This window comes from Ambystoma mexicanum, chromosome 1q, assembly GCF_040938575.1.
Source record: "Ambystoma mexicanum isolate Mex_15411 chromosome 1q, UKY_AmexF1_1, whole genome shotgun sequence".
NCBI lineage: Eukaryota > Metazoa > Chordata > Amphibia > Caudata > Ambystomatidae > Ambystoma > Ambystoma mexicanum.
Genome location: NC_090922.1, coordinates 323,684,009 through 323,705,123, shown reverse-complemented (window position 1 = coordinate 323,705,123; position 21,115 = coordinate 323,684,009). Strand labels below are relative to the sequence as shown.

The window sequence follows — 21,115 nt, the reverse complement described above, 5'->3', positions numbered from 1 at the left end:
GTAATAGGGCAGCCCGTAATGAACGGTGCTGGTCCCGTACTGGCACCGTTCATTACGTGGCCGCCTGCCTCCTAGTGAGGCCCTATGTACCTACCCTGACTGGAGAGTGTACACATACACATTCATGGAATGTTGATCTGAAAGGTTGAGATGATAGGGGCATTTCACTTTTCACGTGTTTGGAGTTGATCACTACATTTCTAATGGATATAGCGCTGCCACAGCAGAGAACATAAGGTTGCGGGTTCATATCAGTCAACAAGCAAATCTATTCTGGGGGGGTTTTACGGCAATCTCTTGCATAGTGCATACATCACGGAAGAGAAAGGCTGAACCGTGCCATGCAAACAGGCTTGTACAGAACACCAATGAGATTTAAATCATGATACATCTTCTGCAAACATCCGTAGTTTGCTGTGTGTGTCTGTCACATAAGTAATCCATGGCATGAGATGTTCTGTTGCTCCAGTAACATGCCTCACACCTCATGCTGTGAACAATTACGGTGTCATTTCACACAAACTCTTCTTTGTAAGCATTGTGTTTGCACGGGGGGGGGTAGACATCCTCATCAGTGCTAAATGACGTGTACGATGCCCCATTATCTCACCAGTTGCAGCTTCTATTCATGGTTTATGATTCGTAATTAGTACTTTGATTAAGACATATGCCATTTTAAAGATCCACATTGGTTTTCAATCTGCTTCCTGAAAAGTAAATTTAACTACAAAGTAAACCTCTTATTATTTTAAGCTTTCCAATGCTGATCAGACCGAGATATTTTCTTGTTGTGGTGCTGTATATTTCTTTCACATCATCCATAGCAACAAGCTCCAAGACTGTGTCGAACAATGACTAAAAGGGGGTGATTTTATCACACAGGCTCTTTTGGGCTGTTTTCTAATATCTCAAAGGTATAATAGCTGATACAGCAGTTTACAGTAAACCCAAACTTATCATGTGTGAAATAATCAGCCTGTGGTGGCTTTTAGGCTCATTTGATATTGCAATCAGGTGCTTGTGCCATCTACCAATTGGCATATCTTGATGTCAATGTTGGTCAGAAGTCCCCCGAGAGGATCCATCAAGAGGTTGAAGCTGACAGTAAACAGGATGGGCCTTGTGAAACTCAACAGATTACTTGGCGTGGCTTCATGGTCAACAGTATCGAATGCAACAGAAATGTTGAGAGGGAGGAGTAACAGGGACCTAATTGTCCATGTTGTGTAGTGTCAGTAATGACTTGGATAGTGGTGGACTCTGTGTTGCATCGTGTTCAGAAACCGGATTGGGAGTCCTGTAGGAGATTGTGCTGAGTGATCCTTTTGTGTAACTGGATGGTGACAGTCTTCCCAAGCACTTTCCTAAGGAAGTGGTTAAATGTGTGGTGGGGTGATAGTTGGCCAGGTAACTTGGGCAGAGCACGGATTGCTTCAGCAGGGTTTTTTTCAGTGCATTGAGGATGGTGCCTTGTGTGAGGGATGTGTTGATTATTTTGAGAAGTGGTGTGAGTGCTTCACCTTTGATGGTCTGCACAATTGATGAGGGAAGATTGTCGTCTTTGTAGTTGATTTGAGGGTGTGACAGGGTCAGAGACATGACCCTGTCAGAAGGGAGCAGGGGCCTCTCTAAACCTGATGTAGGCAGCATACCAGATCATTACCACAGCCTGTCCTACCCCAGAGGTAGCATGAGAGAATTGAGAGGGACCCCAGTCGGTGACGCCCAGAATGCTTTTTGATGCAATAATGCCTTGGTAGCACTGCCCCGACTGCAATACCTACCAGCCTCTGCCCTCGCCAGGTCTCTTGCTCTTGCTTTTCTATTGCAGAATGGTCACTACATCTCCCAGAGGATACCACGCTGCGTCGGGAAAAACCAGAAACCAAAAAGTAATCAGTAGGAAGTCTGTCCCAGTGGGAAACCATCACAAATTCTTACGTACCTTATCTGCTGATGCGGCACCATATCCAAACCAAAATGCCAACCCCCATAGGGGTATTTTAGTCAGAGATTAGCCAGGGGTTGCAGATGACTAGGGAAACCAATGGTAGCTGGGCGGAGTGTTGGAAGTGGGTAGGATGGGCAGTAAAAGACCTGCCAGCACACAAGAGATTGAAAGGAGTTTGGGTGAGGTCAAGCGTGGAGCAGCTGGACCAAAAGACTAGTGAGGAGGGAGTGGAAGGTGGAGGCGAGTTTGAGAGAGACTGCAGGTATATTTTGAGAGCGTGATTCTTAGGTGTTGGGTTTGGAGAGAGTGGTACCAATTGTGTAGTCTGTTGTGTAGTGTATGAAAGTGTGGCTGTGGATAAAGTAGAGCTAGAGAGAGAAGAGAGGGGAGAAGAGAGGAGAGTAAGAGTAGGGAAAAGGAGATGTTGTAAGCGTTTGAGTGAGAGAGAGGAGAATGGAGGTGCTGCAGTGGTAGCAGCAAGGTGGAGAGTGGAGGAGAAAGAGGTAGAGAGAGAAAGGGCAAGAGTGTAGTAAGATCAGAATGTGGAGGGAGAGAGAGAGAGAGAGAGAGAGAGATACAGAGAGGGGGAGTGAGGGGCAGAGGATAGAGAGGGAGAAAGGATGGTGGAGAGAAGAGGCAAGTTGGAGGATGGAAAGAAGAGCAGTAGAAGAGACCATATTGATCAGGAGGAACGAGTCTGAGAGAGAGAGAGAGAGAGAAGTAGAGAAAGATGAGGTAAGGAAGCTGAGGAGGAGAGTGAGTGTGTGGTTTAGGAGTCAGCCATCTAGAGGGGGAAGGACTGGTATTACCGGGAACTATGGGATCCTCAGAAAATCCCAGAGGAAGTCAGGTAGAGAATGATATGGCTTTCAGGCCTCCTGTTAGAACGGCCTGTAACTATGGACCCCGGGCATTACCTGTAGCAGTAATGCCCCCCAGGCTTGGGGCTTATTGCTTAAATAATTATGCTTACCACCAGAATATGTTTGGGAAGAAATATTGCTGATCATTAAGGATGTCAGATCTTTAACTACACTTTGTGAACAATCAACACAGTTATGTTACTGTTTAATAGAGTGCAGCTCTCACGGTGGGGTCACACCCTGGTCTTTTCCCTGGTGTATTCTGAACGTCGTGTGCGGAGGCGTTTTGAGGGCATGCATCTTTGAATATTATTTTAGAGTGTATAGAAATTCATATACTCACTACTAACACGCAACGTGGTGCCCATCACACTTCACTATTAAACATGTTTAGGACCACACAAACCTAGAGCAATATTACATAATAGCAACCTGCAAGTGAAGCTTGAGCAAGTCGTTGGTCCGAATGTGGGCCATAACCATCGGTATTGCACAACAGTTCTGATCAAACTGTGAGCCTTAGTGCCCCTCATGTGATAATTTATTCTTTTTGCTTACCTAGTGTCCGGCCGCTGTGTTTGCTCCTTTCGTCTCCTTCCCTCGATGGCTTCACTCCTTGACCATGATGGAAATAAAAAGTGGACTTCTTCATATGTGAAAGGGCTCTCTTTCATTATCCTCCGTTGTGGGTGCTTACACAATAAGGAATAGATCAAATAGATTGTGCATCAAACATACTCACATCATGGAAATCCATCAGAAATGTATTTGTTCCATTCATTGTAAGGTATACACCAGCAAAACAGTTCAAGATTATTTGTCTCTATTTGTTGTCCTGGTGAACATTACCTTTCCTTGGAAGCAAGAAGAAAAACGGTGCAAAATGGATGTACTCTGTTTGTTGAACCAGGGCATAACTTTGTACAAGATGGCAGCTGTTCTTGTGTTGTTTAGTGTGCTTGGAAGTTGAGAACATGGCCTGATCCCTCTGAGTAACACAGCGATGAATGATGTACAGTCAATTCAAGAGTCAGCCAACATATATTTGCATGGCTATAACGCCGATATAGAGGACATGGCATGAACATACAAGTCAATGACCGCGTTAGGAGCAAACGTTTGACACGCAGCCAAAAAAGCTCCAGTGAAAGTAATGTAGAACCGTTATTATTGATTCTTGATTTTCTTAATTTATTGTTTCCCAAATACAAATGCATTGTTTTTTCAAGTGCTGCAAATGAGACACAAGTAGACAGCAACAGTTCCGATTATAACATTCACGGGGTTCTCTGATACAGTGAAGATACAGTCACATTTGATAACTTAAAGCACTGAGTTCCAGAAAGTGTAAACATGTCCATATTAAAGACTGAGGTGGCGCATGATGTCATTCTGTAGGTGTAATATGACGTGCACTATCAGCAGGTGTGGGCCGCCTGCGGCTTCCTCCTTCCCAAGGATGTGATGAGGGAGGAAGACCCCTTCTTGGTCACCAAATGGCAGACATTTTGACAGATAGCTAGGCATTAAAGTGGAAGAATGAATTTCAGATGTTACAGATCATTTTCTTTAAACATGATACCATTTGCCTGTTGAATGGTAGGAGACATTAATAGAGGCTGGCGGCAGCGGAATGAACGGTGCCGGTAAGGGACCGGCACCGGTCATTACGGGCCGCCACATTACGAGGTCTGCAGTGGTTCCCGCTCTGGACGCCTGGACAGACCAGACGTGCAGAGCGGGACCCGCTAAGCAGTACAGGATGCTAACAACGGGCCTGTCATTAACGGGTCCGTTATTAGCATCCTCCCCATTCCCATTGAGCCCTATCGGTGCTCAATGGGAATGGGGATGTACTGGGTCCGGGTCCGGCGAAAGGGAATTACCGGGCCCTCCAAGGTCAGAATGATCGGTAAGTCCCCTTTTGCGGGACCCGGACCCGAGTTAAAAACGGCATGGCTCCCTCCAAACTCGTAATGAGGCCCATTGTCTTTTAAACTACTTAGTTACAATGAAAAAGGTCACGCGAAAAGCAGATGGTCCACAAGCATCCAGAAGTCAGACAAAATCTGAACATCGAGCCAAAACACTTGTGCGTGTGGATTTTCAAGTCTCTTTTGATGTACCTATAAGTGGTGTGACCATGACAATGCAACATGAAGGCCTCTTCAAAATATAGCTGCCTGACTCTGTAGGGTGCACTGACCAATCTTGAACAGATATAAGGGTATATATGGGTATTCATCAGGCGGCTGCCAAAAGCGGTTTCAAAAACGTATCTGAGTGTTTGCAAGAATAAGTCTCACATCCAATACTAGTTGAACATGTCGCGCATTCTGTCGCACTCGCCCTATAGCCGAGAATTACTTTTGCTTGTGATGAGGATCAGTAAGATGGCAACCGCTGAAAGAACCAAGATCCAGTTGTTTGCAGGTCTGTGTCCTCTTGAGATTTCTAAACGAGAGAAGAAGAAAATCTTTATTCTGATGGAGAACTTTAAGATTGCCCTCCAACCCTCAGGACACACAGGACTTTATCCAGCAGTGAAATTCAAAAGGACTTTCTGGCCTAGACTCTACCCAGCCTATGTTTGTTCCAGTGCCATTTCTTTGTAGTTCAATAAGGTAAGTATTGCCACCCATTCTCCTATGTGCAAGCTCATTTACCGTTTGGCCCCATGTCATCAATATCGCCCAAGCTCTCTACCAAAGGGTCCACGGATCTGACAAACTGCTCCTCTGGCTCCATGCATTTTTTCATCCATTAGCCCATTGGTATTGGCTGAGGCAGTTAGTTACTGGGACTGCTCTGTGATCCCACAATGTGAAACCCCACTCTTTCCCAGTTCTTGTGTCACCGAGGCCGCCGGTGTAGCTCCCTGGAAACTCTCCCTGATCCAGGAAACCTCTGCACTGTGACTTAGTCACAAAAGACACATTGGTCCTCTTCCCAAATGTCTGTATCTTGTTTTACCTTTGTGTGCCTATGATGGTGATCTATAGTTGTGTTTGTCAGACACATACAGATGCAAACACACATCCATACTTCAAGAAAATCGACACCCACAGAATACACATCGATAAATCTACATACTCCAAGGTCACCGATTCATGAACTTCTGTACACAGGTTCACATCACCCCACATGGATTACCCTACCACTCATCACAACACGCACAAAAAAACATGACCTGAATCCTGCTGCCTTGTCTCTAGGCCTAGGGTAAGCTTTGGTTGACTGAAGAGCATTCATTATGCAAAGTCATCATGGAAAAATTAAAGCCCAGGTGGGAGGTACCATAACATCAAGTGTTTCCATAGCCTCAATACATTTTATGATAGGGCGAGCTAGTTGGTTTCTGGAAACCAGCTCCATTCCTAGTTCAGGGAAATGAATCTTTAATTCCACTCTGTTCTCGGGCAGGTGGGACATGAGTTGGAGGAGAGCACTTTCGATGGACACTGTTCTCTCATAGCTGGAACGATCCACCAAAGTAAAGCCATTATTAGGCCTAGACCGTGTTCCTTTATTTGCACACAGTCATTTAATGACTTGGCTAAGTTGCCATTGATTTGGGTTGGGGTGTTTAAATAGCCACTCTGTGTGTGACACTGGTGTGGAGTTCCCAGAAAGTGCTCTACAGTTCTAACCGTTGTCCCCATATCATACAATGAGGTCAAAATGTCTGGTCCCTGTGACGAAAGCTGCCAGATGCCAAAGTATTTGTGAAGCCTTTTATTTTTTATTGGCTGTAGAGGACCAGTCATATTTGTTTGGAAGAGCAACTTTTGTGAAGACGACATGACAAGGTGGTAACTAGGAGGAACGAGGGATGAATCCCATTCACTCCCCCCCACCCCCAGCGCAGACATATTTGGGCATGGTACACACGGACAGAGGGGTGCACGTTGGGGACAGAGAACCCCAGGATATTTATTGGGAGGCAGCGAAGGCTCAGGAACAGTCGATGGTTGGGTCCGTAGGTGGGTTTCCCACTCCCGCGTGTCAAGGATCAGTGGTGTTTTAATTGTCGGTATGGGATAAGAGAGGCGTACAGGTATGAGGATTCACAGGTTCGGTTCATGTGACCGGTCCAGGTATCGAGGTTGCTAGGAAGGGATTGTTTCATTTTATAGTGGGATGGGTAGAAGCGGTGTTGGGGCTTAGGTGAGCTGAGGGTTCTGCCATGTCTGTTACCCGTGGGGTTACGTTTTGGAGGTATTAGATTGTTAAGTCAGGTGGTTAGTTCTATTCGGGCAGACAGGCTAGCCCATTGAGTGCTGGAGGGGGCTGGTGGAAATAGGACTGTGCGGCAGCGTGGTGAGAGGATAGCAGCAAAGTTGCAAGTAGGTTGGACTGGGAGGATAGCTCAGGGGCAATGGCCCTCATTACGACCCTGGCGGAAATCAACTGACATGACCGCCATAGCGTAAATAGCGTTTCCGCCACTGCACGATGGAGGAAAGTGCGGCTAATCCTGACCCATCAGGCACGAGCATTACGCCATGGCGGAAGTGCAAAGTCCGCGATGGCGGAAATGACCCCAAAACGCCCCTTACCGCCGTCGTACGTCGCCCTAGGTGCAATTCCGCCACCCATCTTAGCGGTCACCGTAATGAGCGGTCAGCGTAAAATACTGTCACCGTAAATATACGGAAACGGAAGTAAAAACATGGGGCCGGAACGGGAAACAGCACGCCGTACACCTATAAAATCAGAATCCCAACACAACCATTAAAAATCCGACCCTGAGACACATCCCAACCCGTTAGCCACCCCAGTCAAAAAAATAAATATGGGAAAAGTTGCTAAAAAAGCGTGCGACCGCAAGCGGCAGGTCCACTTCTCCCACGAGGAACTCACCGTGCTCACAGAGACCCTCCAGGAGAATGCTGCCGTCGTCTTCTCTACGCAAATGACCAGGACGGCACTTGCGAACAAGAAGGCCATATGGGCGCTGGTGGCACAGCGGGTAAGTGCGGTGGGGACCGCACCCCGCAACCCACAGCAATGCAGAAAGCGATGGGACGACCTACGGATACGCGTCCGGAGCATACTCTCTGCCAACCGGAACATTGCCACAGCTACCGGGGGAGGATCGGAATCACCCATCAAGTTGACCCCCTGGGAAGAAATCTGTGCCTCCACCATTGGAATGGAGAGCATAGAGGGAGTCGGAGGGATGGAGAAAGGAGTGCAGACATCAGAAGAATCAGGTAGGTGGCCCAAATAAAACCATGCCAAATCCACAATTACCAACCATGTGAAGTACCATGTGTCCCCATAGTGCAATAGAAACACATGTTCAGGAGAACGACCACATACAATGCCATGACAGCGCCCCTTAAAAGTCAGATCAAATAAATAAATAATTAAAAATCCAAAAAACACACTCTACATGTGCAGCATGCACACCCTAACTGCAGACTGCAAAATAACTGCATCCCCAATGCACACAAAAATGAGACCACCTCCAAGGCCCTGACCCAAATCACCCCCAGGTACCACCCCAATGCATGTGTTACAATTGCCATTACAATTACCACAGACCCATGAATAACGCTCGCCCTCCTTTACTCCACCACAGGGTCCGATTCCAACGACGAGCTTCAGGACACCCCTACCAGCACACCTGCAAAGAGGGCCAAGACCAACGGCCAAAGACCCTCCACCTCAGCTGCACGGATCAAGACACGGCAGCTGCACAAATCGAGTGGCAGCACACTGGAGGGGACATCAACAGGCACCCCAGCAGCCAGCATGTCCACAACAGCAGCACCCTAGGTGACACTGCATTCATGCCAGCATGCTCCGACACAGAAAACGGTGCTGCCGAAGTAGGACACATCCATGACCTGTCCCAATCCCCCTGTATGTTTAATCCCGTACACCATGAGGAAACCACGCAGGGGCACCCACAAGACGACGACTGGCCAACCCCCACAAGGCCTGTTGCAAGGCAACATGAGGCGTCCAGCCCCTCTGTGACACCACCGCAAATGGGCATGGCCCAGCAGAGGCAACAGTCCCTCGAGCAGATGATAGTGCAACAGCAGCAACTAGCCACGCTCCTCAAGGAGCATGCTGATGAATGTGGGGGTTCTAAGGCAGCAATTGAAACATCTACTGAGACACTTAGGGCAGAAATGGAGCGAAGTACAGAGACACTAAGGGCACAAATGGAGAGAAGTACCGAGAGCCTGAGGGGGGAACTGCATGCGACGTCCAAAGACGTATGTGGTGAACTTGCATGCATTAAATGAGACTCACCGAGTAGCCAGGATCGGCGCCCTGCGTGTCGCTCCATGTAGCGTGGTATTCTAGAGTTCCGCAAGACCATAGAATCATGTGTTGATCCCGGAAATCGGGCAGAACAATGTGTAAAGATCCTGTTGGAGTCACACACCATTTGCACATTGATAGAATGATATTGTTTCCGGTTGCGGTACTGGGCCTCCATGGCATGTGGGACAACCAATTCCACATGGGTGCAGTCGATGGCACCAATGCAACCCGGTATGCCGCCAAGTGCATGGAATCCCACTTTTGTGTTTGTAAGCTCCTGCTCCGAGCGTGGTAAAGTGATGTAGTCGTCTGAGTGCTTCAGGAGGGCATCAAGCACTTGGAATAGTGTCCGTGAGAATAGTGGCTGTGAAATGCCATGCAACTGTCCGACTGTGTGCTGGTAGGTGCCTGTGGCCAGGAAGTGGAGTACAGACACCACCTTCAGTAGGGGTGGGATGGCGGTTGGGCTATCTATCATGCTGACAAGGTCAGCGTGTGTCATGTCGACAATGGCGGTTATGGTGTCCCGGTCCAAACGGTAGAGGGTGTGGATCTGCTCAGCTGTGAGGTTGAACGGATTAGCTCGGAGGCGTGGGATTGCGGGCTGCCTGCGTGGTGGTAGTGGCTGTGCTGGTGGGGCTTGCTGGCCATGCCTTGCCCTCCTCCTCCTCCTCCTCCTCCTGCATCTCCTCTGTGCGGCCGGTTGTTGTAGTAGTTGGCGTTCGTCTTCTTCTTGAAGTTGGAGTACTTGCAGTGCAATCAGGTCCCCCAGGCCCAACATCGCTAGTCCTGCCGGTAGCATTCTGGAGTGGGTGTGGTTGGGGGAAGGGGTTGGGTGTGCAATTTATGTGTTTTCAGGCTGTATAGCCTTCACCTGTGGTGATTCATTCCACCTGTGTCAGCTGCAATGCCTTTCGTGCGAGCACGTCCCGCACACGACGCTGCAATTCGACGCATGGCATCTTGCATTTGCAATCATGTTCTTAATCCCGATGGCTGTGGATTATTGGTTTATATGTTAATTCTGCTATGGTCCCATTGTTGCACATACTATATTTGCATTCGCGAGCAGACTTGTGAAGGATCAGTGGAATGTAGTGCTCGATCAACGGTGGACCCTCATGCAGCACTGTACCGACGTTCACCGACGGCGGGGAGTCCCATCAGTGATTGAGGCCAGTTACCATTTTCACACACAGCCGCACTGCATAGATGTATTTGTGAATACAAGCGTTCACAGATGCCTTTTCAACGTGATGTTGCAAATGAGGAATTCGAAGGACAGCGCTTTCGGTTTTCAACTAGCGGCGTGGAGACGCCCACAGGTCTGACTGGAAATGTAACATTCTATTGTTGAATGTCCTTGGGACAGGGCCCATGACGGGAATGCAATGATTGATATGGTTTGAATGGGATGCGCCATAGCGTAGTGGACGATAAGGCAGGACGTTCCCAAATACATGTGACTTCACTACACAAGGAATCCGGGCAGGAGCACAGTGGATTTTGAAGCCTGCATTACGCACAGACTCAATGGAAATTTCGAATGTTATGTGAGTGAATATTCAGGCGTTTTCATAACGGGATGAGGGAATGATGAATGGATGCATGGAAAGATGATTTAATTGGGAGTCTGCCATATACATGGCTATTTGGAATCTGTCCCCTTCCCCTGGGCTATGTGATGCAAGGCTGCCATAGTGGGAGCATCGTCTGTCTGCCCTTGTTGAACCCTCCCTGTCTCGACGCGCCTTCAATCACTTGTGTCTATGCACGTTGATGATCCCATCTGATGGATCCTGTTCTGACAGGCGGATGCACACAGACACTCGTTTGAAATAGTGTATTCACCTCGATTTGTGTCGTAATGATTCGCAAGTGATTTTTGGGTGCAATTGATCCTTATGAGTGGGCTAGCATGCATATGGTTGTAGGTTTGGTGTGTTGAATGAAGTGAGTAATGCATATGGAGTTCGGATGCCCATACTATCATTTTTTTCATTTGGGTGACAGGTATCTCCTCCCCTTCTGCCGCTGCCATCTGTACGCCACTCCTGCAGATGGCTTCTACAGTCGACACCTGCAGCTTCGAGTTAATCAGTGGAGCACCATTACGATCTTATGGGACGATCGCCAATGGCCCACATGCCCTTACGCAGTACTAGTGGCTAGGTGCAGCATACCTAGCTTCCAGCTGGACTAGTGCCTACTTCATGGGACGGCCCTGCGGTCCTAGGCGCTTCCATGTTGCCTTTTTGGACGTTGATGTAGCCCCTGTGTGCCATGAAGGTACAGGGCGTCACACATGGGGAAGCTGGTCATTTATTGCGGATGCAGCCCACAGTAATGCTGATCATTTGTGAGTTTATGTTCAAATGGCTGTATGGGCTTGGTGATTTTGATGTGCATTAAATTTATATTCCGATATTAACCGTGTAGCGTTATTCTTTGCTAGTAATGTGGCATATTCCGATTTGTGGCGCGATGTATTGTGAGGTGTTCTGCATTGGGTTCCGGCTTCTGGGTACAGTTGTGTGGTACGTGCTTATGCTGATGGTTGGTTTGACTACTGGCATGTGTACAGAGCTGGTGCAGTCTCCCTCAGGTTACTGCTTTGAATGTTGATTTACACTGGTGGCAAGCGATGGGGGACTGTTGTTGTTTTGTGTCATGGAATTTTCAGTTCATTTTGGTGTACTTGCACCTTCAGATGCCTGTGCTGCATCAGTACGGCAATGGTGTGTTGCCAATTGTGGATGGCCACTCACAGGGCACTTGGGGCCCCTGCATGCATTTGTTCGTTGGCATGCATGGGTGACTTGTACATTTCACTGGTTGCATGGTGTGACTGCATTGCGCCTACGAGGAGTTGTGCAATGTGGCCAGGGAGTGGAGTACAGGCACTCAGTAGGGCCATTACGGTTGGTTCGCGATGCCGTAGTTCTCGCCATGGCGGAATGGTACTTTCCGCCATGCTTGATGGCGTTAGGTGAATGTCCGCTGGGGTCAGCATTCGCGTACCGTTGCGCCATGGCGGATATTGCGGTTTTGCACGGCGCGCGTGCGCGTACTTGGTGCAGTTAGCGTTGGCGTTCGCTACGGTGTCGCTAATGGCATCGTACTTTACGGTGACGGGTCATGATCGCAACGGGCGGTATTCGATGGCGGTATTACATTTCCGCCATCGTTTTTCGTATTCCGCCAGGGTCGTAATGAGGGCCAATGAGTTTGTCTTGGAAGCAAGACAACACAGAGCAACACAGGTATGAATCCAGGAGCGCACGCTAATATTAATTACGTTGGAGGGGGAAGGGCGGAGGGATTGCTTGAGGGACAGTTTACCAGAGGGGCAGTGCTGACAGGTATCTAGGTTTACATTACTTAGTTTGGTCTGTAAGACTATCGAGCCAGGTTAGCAAATGTTTATAAGCTTGGGCCTTCCCAATAAAGCAACCGTTTCAACTTTAAGAGAGTTTGGGGTGCTTTTGTACCACCGAGCCAAATGGCGACGGACCAGAATGATGAGCTATGGATACTAAGAGCTTGTTGCGTTTAGTGAATTGTTTTGTCAATGTGTTGAGTCCTATTTCAGCGGGTTCTACGGCAATTACTTTAGCGAGGAATGTTTTAGAATAGATACTTGGAGTGTTTTACTATACGTTTGATGTTCCCAATTTGACTCGCCTGTGAATCTAGCGACTGTGGGGCCCAGATGTAGACGTAGGTTGCTGAAGATTCCTCATTTACTTCTGTCCGTGAAGGTTTCGCTGTGTTTGTGCTGTATGAGCACTGCACACTTTATATATGGTGCAGTATACTTCAACTAATCTAATTATATTCGGTCTGATAGCACAGTGAGTAGAGCGCTCGTTTTGCCATCTGCGCAGAGCCTGCTCAAGCAGGTTCGAATACCAGCGGGGCCAAACTCAGCCTTTCATCCTTCCGAGGTCCATAAATGAGCACCACACACTGTGGGTAATAATAAGCAGCGCTCAGATACCTGAGGGTTCGTAGCGCTATATAAAATGCTAAATTATTAATTATTCATGGCTCATGTATTTTTATCTTTTGATCTCTGTGCCTTGATGCACGATGAATTATAAACTGATTATTATCAGTGCTTTTATGGAGCAATTACTCTGAAATAAAGCAGTAGTGACTGATTGACATTACCCTCCTGCCCTCATAAAATAGTTCGAAATGTCCACAGGCTTAAATATCCACCGATCACTTATACCAAGAGGTCCACAAACATACACACAGCCACAGATAACCCAAGGATAAAGGTAACCAGGCATAAAAGGACCCTGACACGCACACATTCAGTGAAGCACAAGCAAGCATCATAGTTACCATTATTCCTAATAAGCTGTGATGCACTGATATTGTTTTAGGGTCTAGGCTTTCTTTCCTATTAAAAAATCCATACGTCTCCACGGGCCCATTCATATGACTGGGTACCTGCACCAACATTCCTCACTGATTCATATGTTCATGTCTGAGGGAATTGGAAAAGATAAAACCTTCATATAAAATAAGGAAACCACAATTTCCTTCCAAGCTATTGGTCATCTAAGCTGAGTTCTGCTATCCACGTTACATCCTTTGCACTTCTTTTGCCCAATGCCAATTTCGCCAGATTATTTTGGCCGATTTTACTGTTTTTCTTTACCACAAAAAGCAGGGGAGAAACTCCCCCAACCCCCTCCACACAACCTGCCCTTGCAACCCTTCCTATATACCTTACCCAAACTCAGCATTTAGCACACTGAAGTGCAACCTTTGTGATACGCCCGTCTGTTTGTAGTCACTGTAGGATAAATGCATGCCCCTTTATCTCTTGCTTAATGTGCAAGTTTGCACAACGAACACTCAGCATTAGCCCGGAGCGGAGCCTTTTGAGACGGCCACCACCACAGTTCACAGTAACTGATGGTTAAGCTGCTGCCCATCAGCCTACCGATGGGACAGTGCTCCGTTATGCCAGGCTCGGGCAGGCATACATGCAGGGTTTATGAATATGCTTGAAGCTCTTTGAAGGCCAATCAAAGCATGTGAGTGCAATATGTGTTTGGCAGCGGAGCGTGTCCTTGCAGGAACCCTATACACCGTGTCACTGCTTCCACCAAGGCCTGGGATGGTCCAGGTCAGTGCCGGCACTGAAGAAACCATGGGAATAACAGGCAGCAAAGGACAACAAAATGCTCAACAAAACCACAAAACGTCTCAGCGGTTACCGCAATCAGGGTTCTCTACACTCCCAGTTCTGTTGCCGGTAATAATCAAGCATTGCTACCCTTTCCATTAAAATAAGAATGTATTTCCTGAAAAGGAATTCATGCAGAATTCCTCAAGCTTCTAAGTGCTGTAGTGACAGTTATTATTGGCCCATTTTATGCTACTCTACGCATGATCCCAATTCCAACTCGCGACGTGCGGCTACCGTGAATAATCAAAACAGTTAAATAAGGCGGGAAGACTAGATGTTCTGCTACACGCAGGGGTGTTGCTAGGTCTGGAAAGGACCCGGGGCTACGCTGATGTCAGAGCTGTCAGGACTGGGGGCTAGCCAGCCTTTTGGCTGTAGCTCCTGAGATTCTATCCGGGGCTACAACCAAAAGACCAGGGGCTATAGCCCCCTTAGCCCCCCCTAGCAACGCCTCTGGCTACACGGAGGACTGGAATTTGATATTAGGTTGAGCGATAGGGGCTCTTTCCGGGGACAGGGTTGTGCAGTTGCTAAATGAGGGGGAGACTTTGGGCTCTTGGCACTCTTGAAATTTCCTGAAGAATAGCACGGCATTCACCACACCCCTACGTCGCACACACAGCCACAACCTCAGACAATCACAAATATTCTTGTTTTTCTTTGAAAAACATTACTCATATGGTATCCATAGCGGAGTAGACAACTATAGTGTGGGAGAGCTCCTGGTGAGACATGCACGCGCACACACACGCTAACTAACCCCAAGAAAGAAATTAGGGCTCACAATGCCAAGTCGCTAACCTCCGGGAGGTGCACAAAATCACTTCTACCTCAGGCCATAAACAGCGCCCATTCCTGTCAATCACTATCACCTGATTCACACGCACGAGCCGGGCCTTGCATGAAGGCAGTCAAGTGGAGAGCAAGGAATGCAGGTATTCAGCGACTGCTCCAGCCCACATTCCATTGGCGTTCACAGAATTCTTACTGGATGCTAATCCCTTGCTCTCTCTCTTTCAATATATTCAAAGTGCTAGTGTTCTTCCTCCACGCACGCACCCACAACCAGCTTCAATGTAAGTGTCAAAGGCCCATTGCATTAGTGTGCAATCTTATTGAGCGCTGTTAGACTATTTGCACGAGTAGGTGAATATTTGGCTGCTCCATTCAGTGCCTGATGGGGAATTTTTACATCCCATGCCATATCAAGAGTAACCGGTCCTGGAGGGTAGATGAGGGGCAACGCGCTTGTCTTGGAAGCAAGACAACGCAAAGCAACACAGGCTCCAATCCCGGTCCCGCCCTTAGAGACTGGTTTCCGGTATTAAGCGTCTTACACAAGATTAATTAATGAATGTAACCCAAATTCCCTCCACCGCCAGGTGCTAAAAAGCCAAACAGTGAAACCCTCAAAAGAATCCCTTGAACACTGTGCTACAGTTCTGCTTTCTGGCTGCGGCAATGCCTCGCCAGATCCCAGCACAGGAAACAACTGGCACCGAGAGGGATTAACCAGGGACATTAAAAAGCACCAAGGAAACATTTAACAATGTGCAAGCAGGGCTAAGACAGCACAATACACTGCAACGTTCCAGGTCACTTGCACACAACTTTGAATGGGAAGAACAGCGGAATTGCCAGCATTAAATATCTCTTGGAAAATGGCAAACGGCAAAGGGCTACAGGGCTATGGTTGCATCAATGCATTAATGCTGAGCTGTGGACCTGCTTGTAGTTAAGGTAAAAGCTGGAAGCACTACACTTGAGGATGTGGTTGACAACAATGGAGCTCTTGCAGGAGTGCTCCTGGAGAAGGTGCCCTCTGGCTATATGATGTTTGGTAACCACACATTGCTCATGGTCACAGGACAGAAATGTTACTAGATCCGAGGATTATACTTTCAGTCATTGCAAGGATGGGAAAAGGTCTTGTGATGTGGACCATCACGGTCCTAATAGTAACGAAAAGGTTACTCCTAAAGAATTGGAAAATTATAAACATACTGAGAACTGAAACAAGAGCTGTCAGCCGGGCCCAGGTTGAAAGAATGCCCTTCCAACTACAAGTAAAGAACATGACATTTTAGGAAGTCGGGAGCAGGTTTTTTGATCTATACGACTGGGCACCACGGAGCAGGACATTTCGGCGCGGCCGGTTCGACCCGGGACGATTTGGCGCGGGCAGTTCGGCGCAGGAGCTGAACTGGCCGCACATAAATGTCCTGCTCAGGGACTGTCACTACGAGTTCTTCATGCAGGCACCACAGCCACGCAGACTACACAGCCGGGCCCGCGAAGGTGGGGGCTGTGCTGCTCGGAGCAGTCTACTCCGAGCAGCACAGCCCCCACCTTCGTGAGCCCGGCAGATCTAATCTGCCCTGTGCAAGGACAGTGCACACAGAGTAGATTACTCTTTGTGCTCAGTGCTCGCACGGGGCATTGCTTTTAATGCAAAACTCTGGGTTCCTATGCCTTTATTTTAAAATGAAACCGCTCTAGAACAGTTTCATTTTAAAATAGTGTGGGATGAAGTTGAAATTCGCACTTTCAGTGCACTGCACTGAACGTTTCCCTAAACAGCAGGCGATGTGCACTGGTGTGCGGCGCGCCAAAACATCCCGTCGCCGAAACATCCCGTCGCCGTACTGGCCGCGCCGAACTGGCCACGTCGAATTGTCCCGCTCCGAACCGGCGGTGCCGAAACGGGGTGTACCATGGGCACCACCTGCTGTCAAGGCTTTAAAGGCACCTGAGCACCACCTGCTGGACTAAATAGAATTGATTCCCCCCACTGAACTGGAATTGGCCCCCACTGAACTAGCTTCCCTAAGATAGAACCCCTATAAATCACATTCCCGCAGTCTCTGCATCTCCTGTTCCTGTCCTCTTCTAACTCCCATTTGCCACCCCCACTCTTCTCAGCTCCCCCGAATTACCAATTGGCCCTGCTACCGCTACTCATCCCAGCTCCTACACTCGCTCCGCATCCTTCTGGTAACCCCTGGGTTCATCCTATATGTACAGCATCACATTCCTTCCCAGCTACACTTGGGCTTTATAAATCCCATACGTACTTACATACTTACTTGGGGTCAGGCTAACACATGCGGCTGCCCACATATCAACAGGTATTGGACGAGAAATCTATCTTTGTAAAGGAGCTGTATTTCCTTTCTTACTCATAAACAATTGCATCTATAGTTACGAAAGTAGGGTGTGTTGCTACTGGACTTGCCCAACTGTTAAACTAATAGCCTCTTCATAGTGTTGTTCAAAAACTATTACATTGTTCTCAGTGTGTATACTTGGTATCAGTGAATAAATCATTTGAGACATACAAAATAACACAGGGAATGGCTACTTACCACAATATTTTCCAAAGTAGCCCTTCCGACAAATGCATGCACAATCATCACTGTCCAGATACCCTCTGTTGTGGCAAATTTTCCCACCACAGCATCTCTGTCTGTTAGGACCTTTTCCTGAAAAAACTGAAATAATTTTGAAATAAAGTGAAACTTGTTGAAAAAAATAAAGTTGGAAGATTACAATTTTCATTTTTCATATATTCTAAATATGTTGGCTTTGAACCGCAAGTGTGCGTGCCAATTACATTACTCACTTCCACGAGTTTGTGCCTGTCAATGGAGTAAACAAGACATGCTGTAGCGCAAACATCAGTGAGCCTGACTTATTTTGTTCGAAAAGGGTTCTCTATGTTGGTTCTGTCTGGCAACGAAGACCCATACAAAGATTATAAAATTAAGCAATCCGATGGTATCCAGATACCTAAGACTGAACAACATGTGTGCCACCATGATTAATATACATGTTTCCAATTCCTGCATCCAACGTAATGGTTCAAATTTATTTTCTCAAAACAACCAATGAAAATGTAATTAGGCAGTCTTATAGCAACGTGATGTAGTCTTAATAAAATGTAAAAACAAGGGTAGAAGCTTTTTTGTACAAATCAATTTACTTCATAAATATGCCCATTTATTTCTTCAAAGGAAGGTGTGCATTAGTCTCGAATCAATTTTGCTTCATTCAAAAATAATGACTACAGAGGTAAAGTCCAACCAATCAGTGAGATCTGTACAGTCCATGGCGTGGATTCACTTTCACTTTCTTGGTGGTAACATGAAGAAGGGTGTTTCTATCAGTTGGTTTCCTAAATAGTGTGCACCCGAGAGAAACACCAGTGTTCCTCAAGGTGATATCCAAGAAGCTGATCTCACTGGAAATGCATTGAAGTGTACACTATATGTTTGGGTTTCTCTTATTGATCCAACTGTGAAAAGCTTGTAAGTTCTCCCCGGTCCCTTTCCAAATGAAAATTATGTTGTCTATATATCTCTTCCAGTGATGGATGATGGTCAGTTATGGGTTGGATTGATGGTAAGCATACAAATCTTTGAATGTGGCCATGAATAATATGGCCAAACCGGGAGAAAAAGCGGCTCCCATGGCATTACCTCTGATCTGGAGATAGAAGTGTTCATCAAACTTGAAGAAGTTGGGTTTGAGTGCAATGGTCATAAATTCACAGAAATGTCGTTTTGTATACAGCCAGTAGTACAGGTCGACGTTGGCCCTGCCTTACAGTGCATTTATTAGCACTGAGGTTCAAGCCAATCAATAAAGCACAGGAACAACTTTGCTATTCAGACATGTCACAGATGTTCCTATTGAGTACAATTTGTCGATGTTACACCAATTAGCATCAACTCAAGAAATTGTTGTGACTCAGCATAGGAGAATATTTGTTTAGATAGTCATTACACATCCATGTCGACTCATTACATGTCACAACTGTGGATCCTCATTGTTCAATCTGGTTGGCACTTTACCTCTGTAGTAATTATTTTGAATGAAGAAAAATTGATTTGTTTGATGAAATTAATGTGCATATTTATGAAGTAAATGAAGGGTAAAACAGTGAAGAGTGAAGGCCAGTCCTTGATCAGCCTCTTTGCCTCTTAGCCTATGAGCCTTTGCTTTTGCCTTTCTCCCTGTTGCACTTGAGAGCATTCAAAGCTTCCTAATTACTTTACTGTCTCGCCACACTGTGCTAGTAGCCTATAATGCATTCACTGCTACACCTCCTGCTGCTCCTTCTACTCACCTCTCCCTAAACGTTCTCCAATCACACTACAACGTCCTCCTTTCCTATCCCTAATATAAAGCTCACAACTTTAAACTCCCACTATTCCATTTCTCTTCCACCTCCTTCCAAAAAACAAAGCCAACGAGCTAACCATACCTCCTCTAACACGTATCCACCTCGTCTCTCTTCCTCTGAAACTCAACTTCTGTACTCTTCCTAACCTCATCCTGTACATTGCACTCTCCTCCCCTAGACCTTCTTGCTATCACTGAAACCTTGATTTCTCCATCTGACACTACACTCTGGCAGCCCTACCTGACTCCAAATTATCCTTCGTCCAACTCCTCGACTAACTTGCACAGGAGGAGGCGCTGGACAACTACCCCCTTCCTGCCTCAATGCCTCACAAATCTCCAATGCCACGTCCTTTCCTACCTCTTTTGAATTCACCATCTCTACTATTGCTCTGCCTCGCACAGTCCACATCATCTCCATTTAACACCCTCCTGGTCCCACTGGACCATTCTTTGATGATCTTGGTCCATATCTGATCACTCAATTGTTTCCACCACATCCCCTTTCCACCCTCTGATCTTTCCTCACCACTTGATTCACCTATTACTAAAAGGAAATTAACAACCTTCTGCTATTCTACCCTTTCTTAACGACATACAGTTTTCAATCTCCTACTTCACACCCGATACCTCTTCCACCGATACTGCCTTCTCCAACTTTCCTTTCCTACTATATGACTCATTCTCCTCTGACTTCCCACTGCTTACTTTCACCCCTAAGTTTCAGCATTCTCAACCATGGGTCACTCCATTCATACGCTGTCTCCGCACAGCCATGCAATGGCTGCTGGGCGAATAAAAACATATCCACTGTCACGAGGAACTGCAACTCTACCTCTCTGCCCTAAACTGTCGCAAATCGACTCTTGATAGAGCTTAAAGGGAATTCTACTTAACCCTCATTGACTCTCACTCTAACCATCCTCGCTGGCTACAGGGAAATCTAACCTCACTCCTCTTAAGTCTATGACTAGCAACTCCACTCTCACAGCTAATGGCCTAGCTGAATACTTTGCTGCACAAATTACCAAAATTAGAGACTCTCTGCTTACCTTCCTCGCACTCACTCCTCCTACATGTTACACTCTGCCTATTCTACCATCATCCTCTGCCTCAATCTCCCCCTTTAGTCACATTAATACTGATGAAGTGCTATCTATATTGTTGAAGGCTAACCCCTCTTGTGCCCCATCAGACCCTCTTGCTCCTCAGATAGTCAAGCCTATTGCCCCTTTAGTGGCCTATCACCTCGCTAAACTCTTCAACCTGTCCTTCGACTCCACTTGCTTTCCCTCTGTTAACAAACAGTCACAGTCATCCCTCTCCTAAAAAATCAAGGGGCTGACCCGAACCAACCGTCTAACTTTTGCCCTGTGTGTCTCCATCTGCACTACTCTATAACACTCAAAAGGGGTATGTTCAACCATCTTACCAATTTCCTAGACCTCCACAACCTTCAAGACCCCCTACAAGCAGTTTTTCTCTCCTGGCACTCCACAAAAACTGCTCTCATGTATGTATCCAACTTCATCGCCTCTGCTAAGCACTCAAACCTATCCTCTATCCTAATTCTCCTTGGCCTGTCTGCTGCCTTTGACACTGTCGATCACTCTGATCTCCTTA

The 21,115-nt window shown here is 47.0% G+C and overlaps 1 protein-coding gene across 3 annotated transcripts in view; it reads right to left on the bottom strand.

The window, feature by feature from the left end:
* Window positions 1-3,978: 3,978 nt before the first annotated feature.
* The window catches only part of LOC138527863 (cysteine-rich venom protein pseudechetoxin-like), a 369,308-nt gene continuing 352,171 nt past the window's right edge, over window positions 3,979-21,115 (bottom strand). For all 3 annotated transcript variants that reach the window (XM_069639201.1, XM_069639209.1, XM_069639192.1), the window contains 2 exons: window positions 17,674-17,799; window positions 3,979-5,268 (listed from right to left, as the gene is read on the bottom strand). In XM_069639201.1, the coding sequence (XP_069495302.1) occupies window positions 5,165-5,268; window positions 17,674-17,799 (230 nt within the window). In that variant the 3' untranslated portion in view covers window positions 3,979-5,164. The remainder of the gene's footprint in view (window positions 5,269-17,673; window positions 17,800-21,115) is intronic.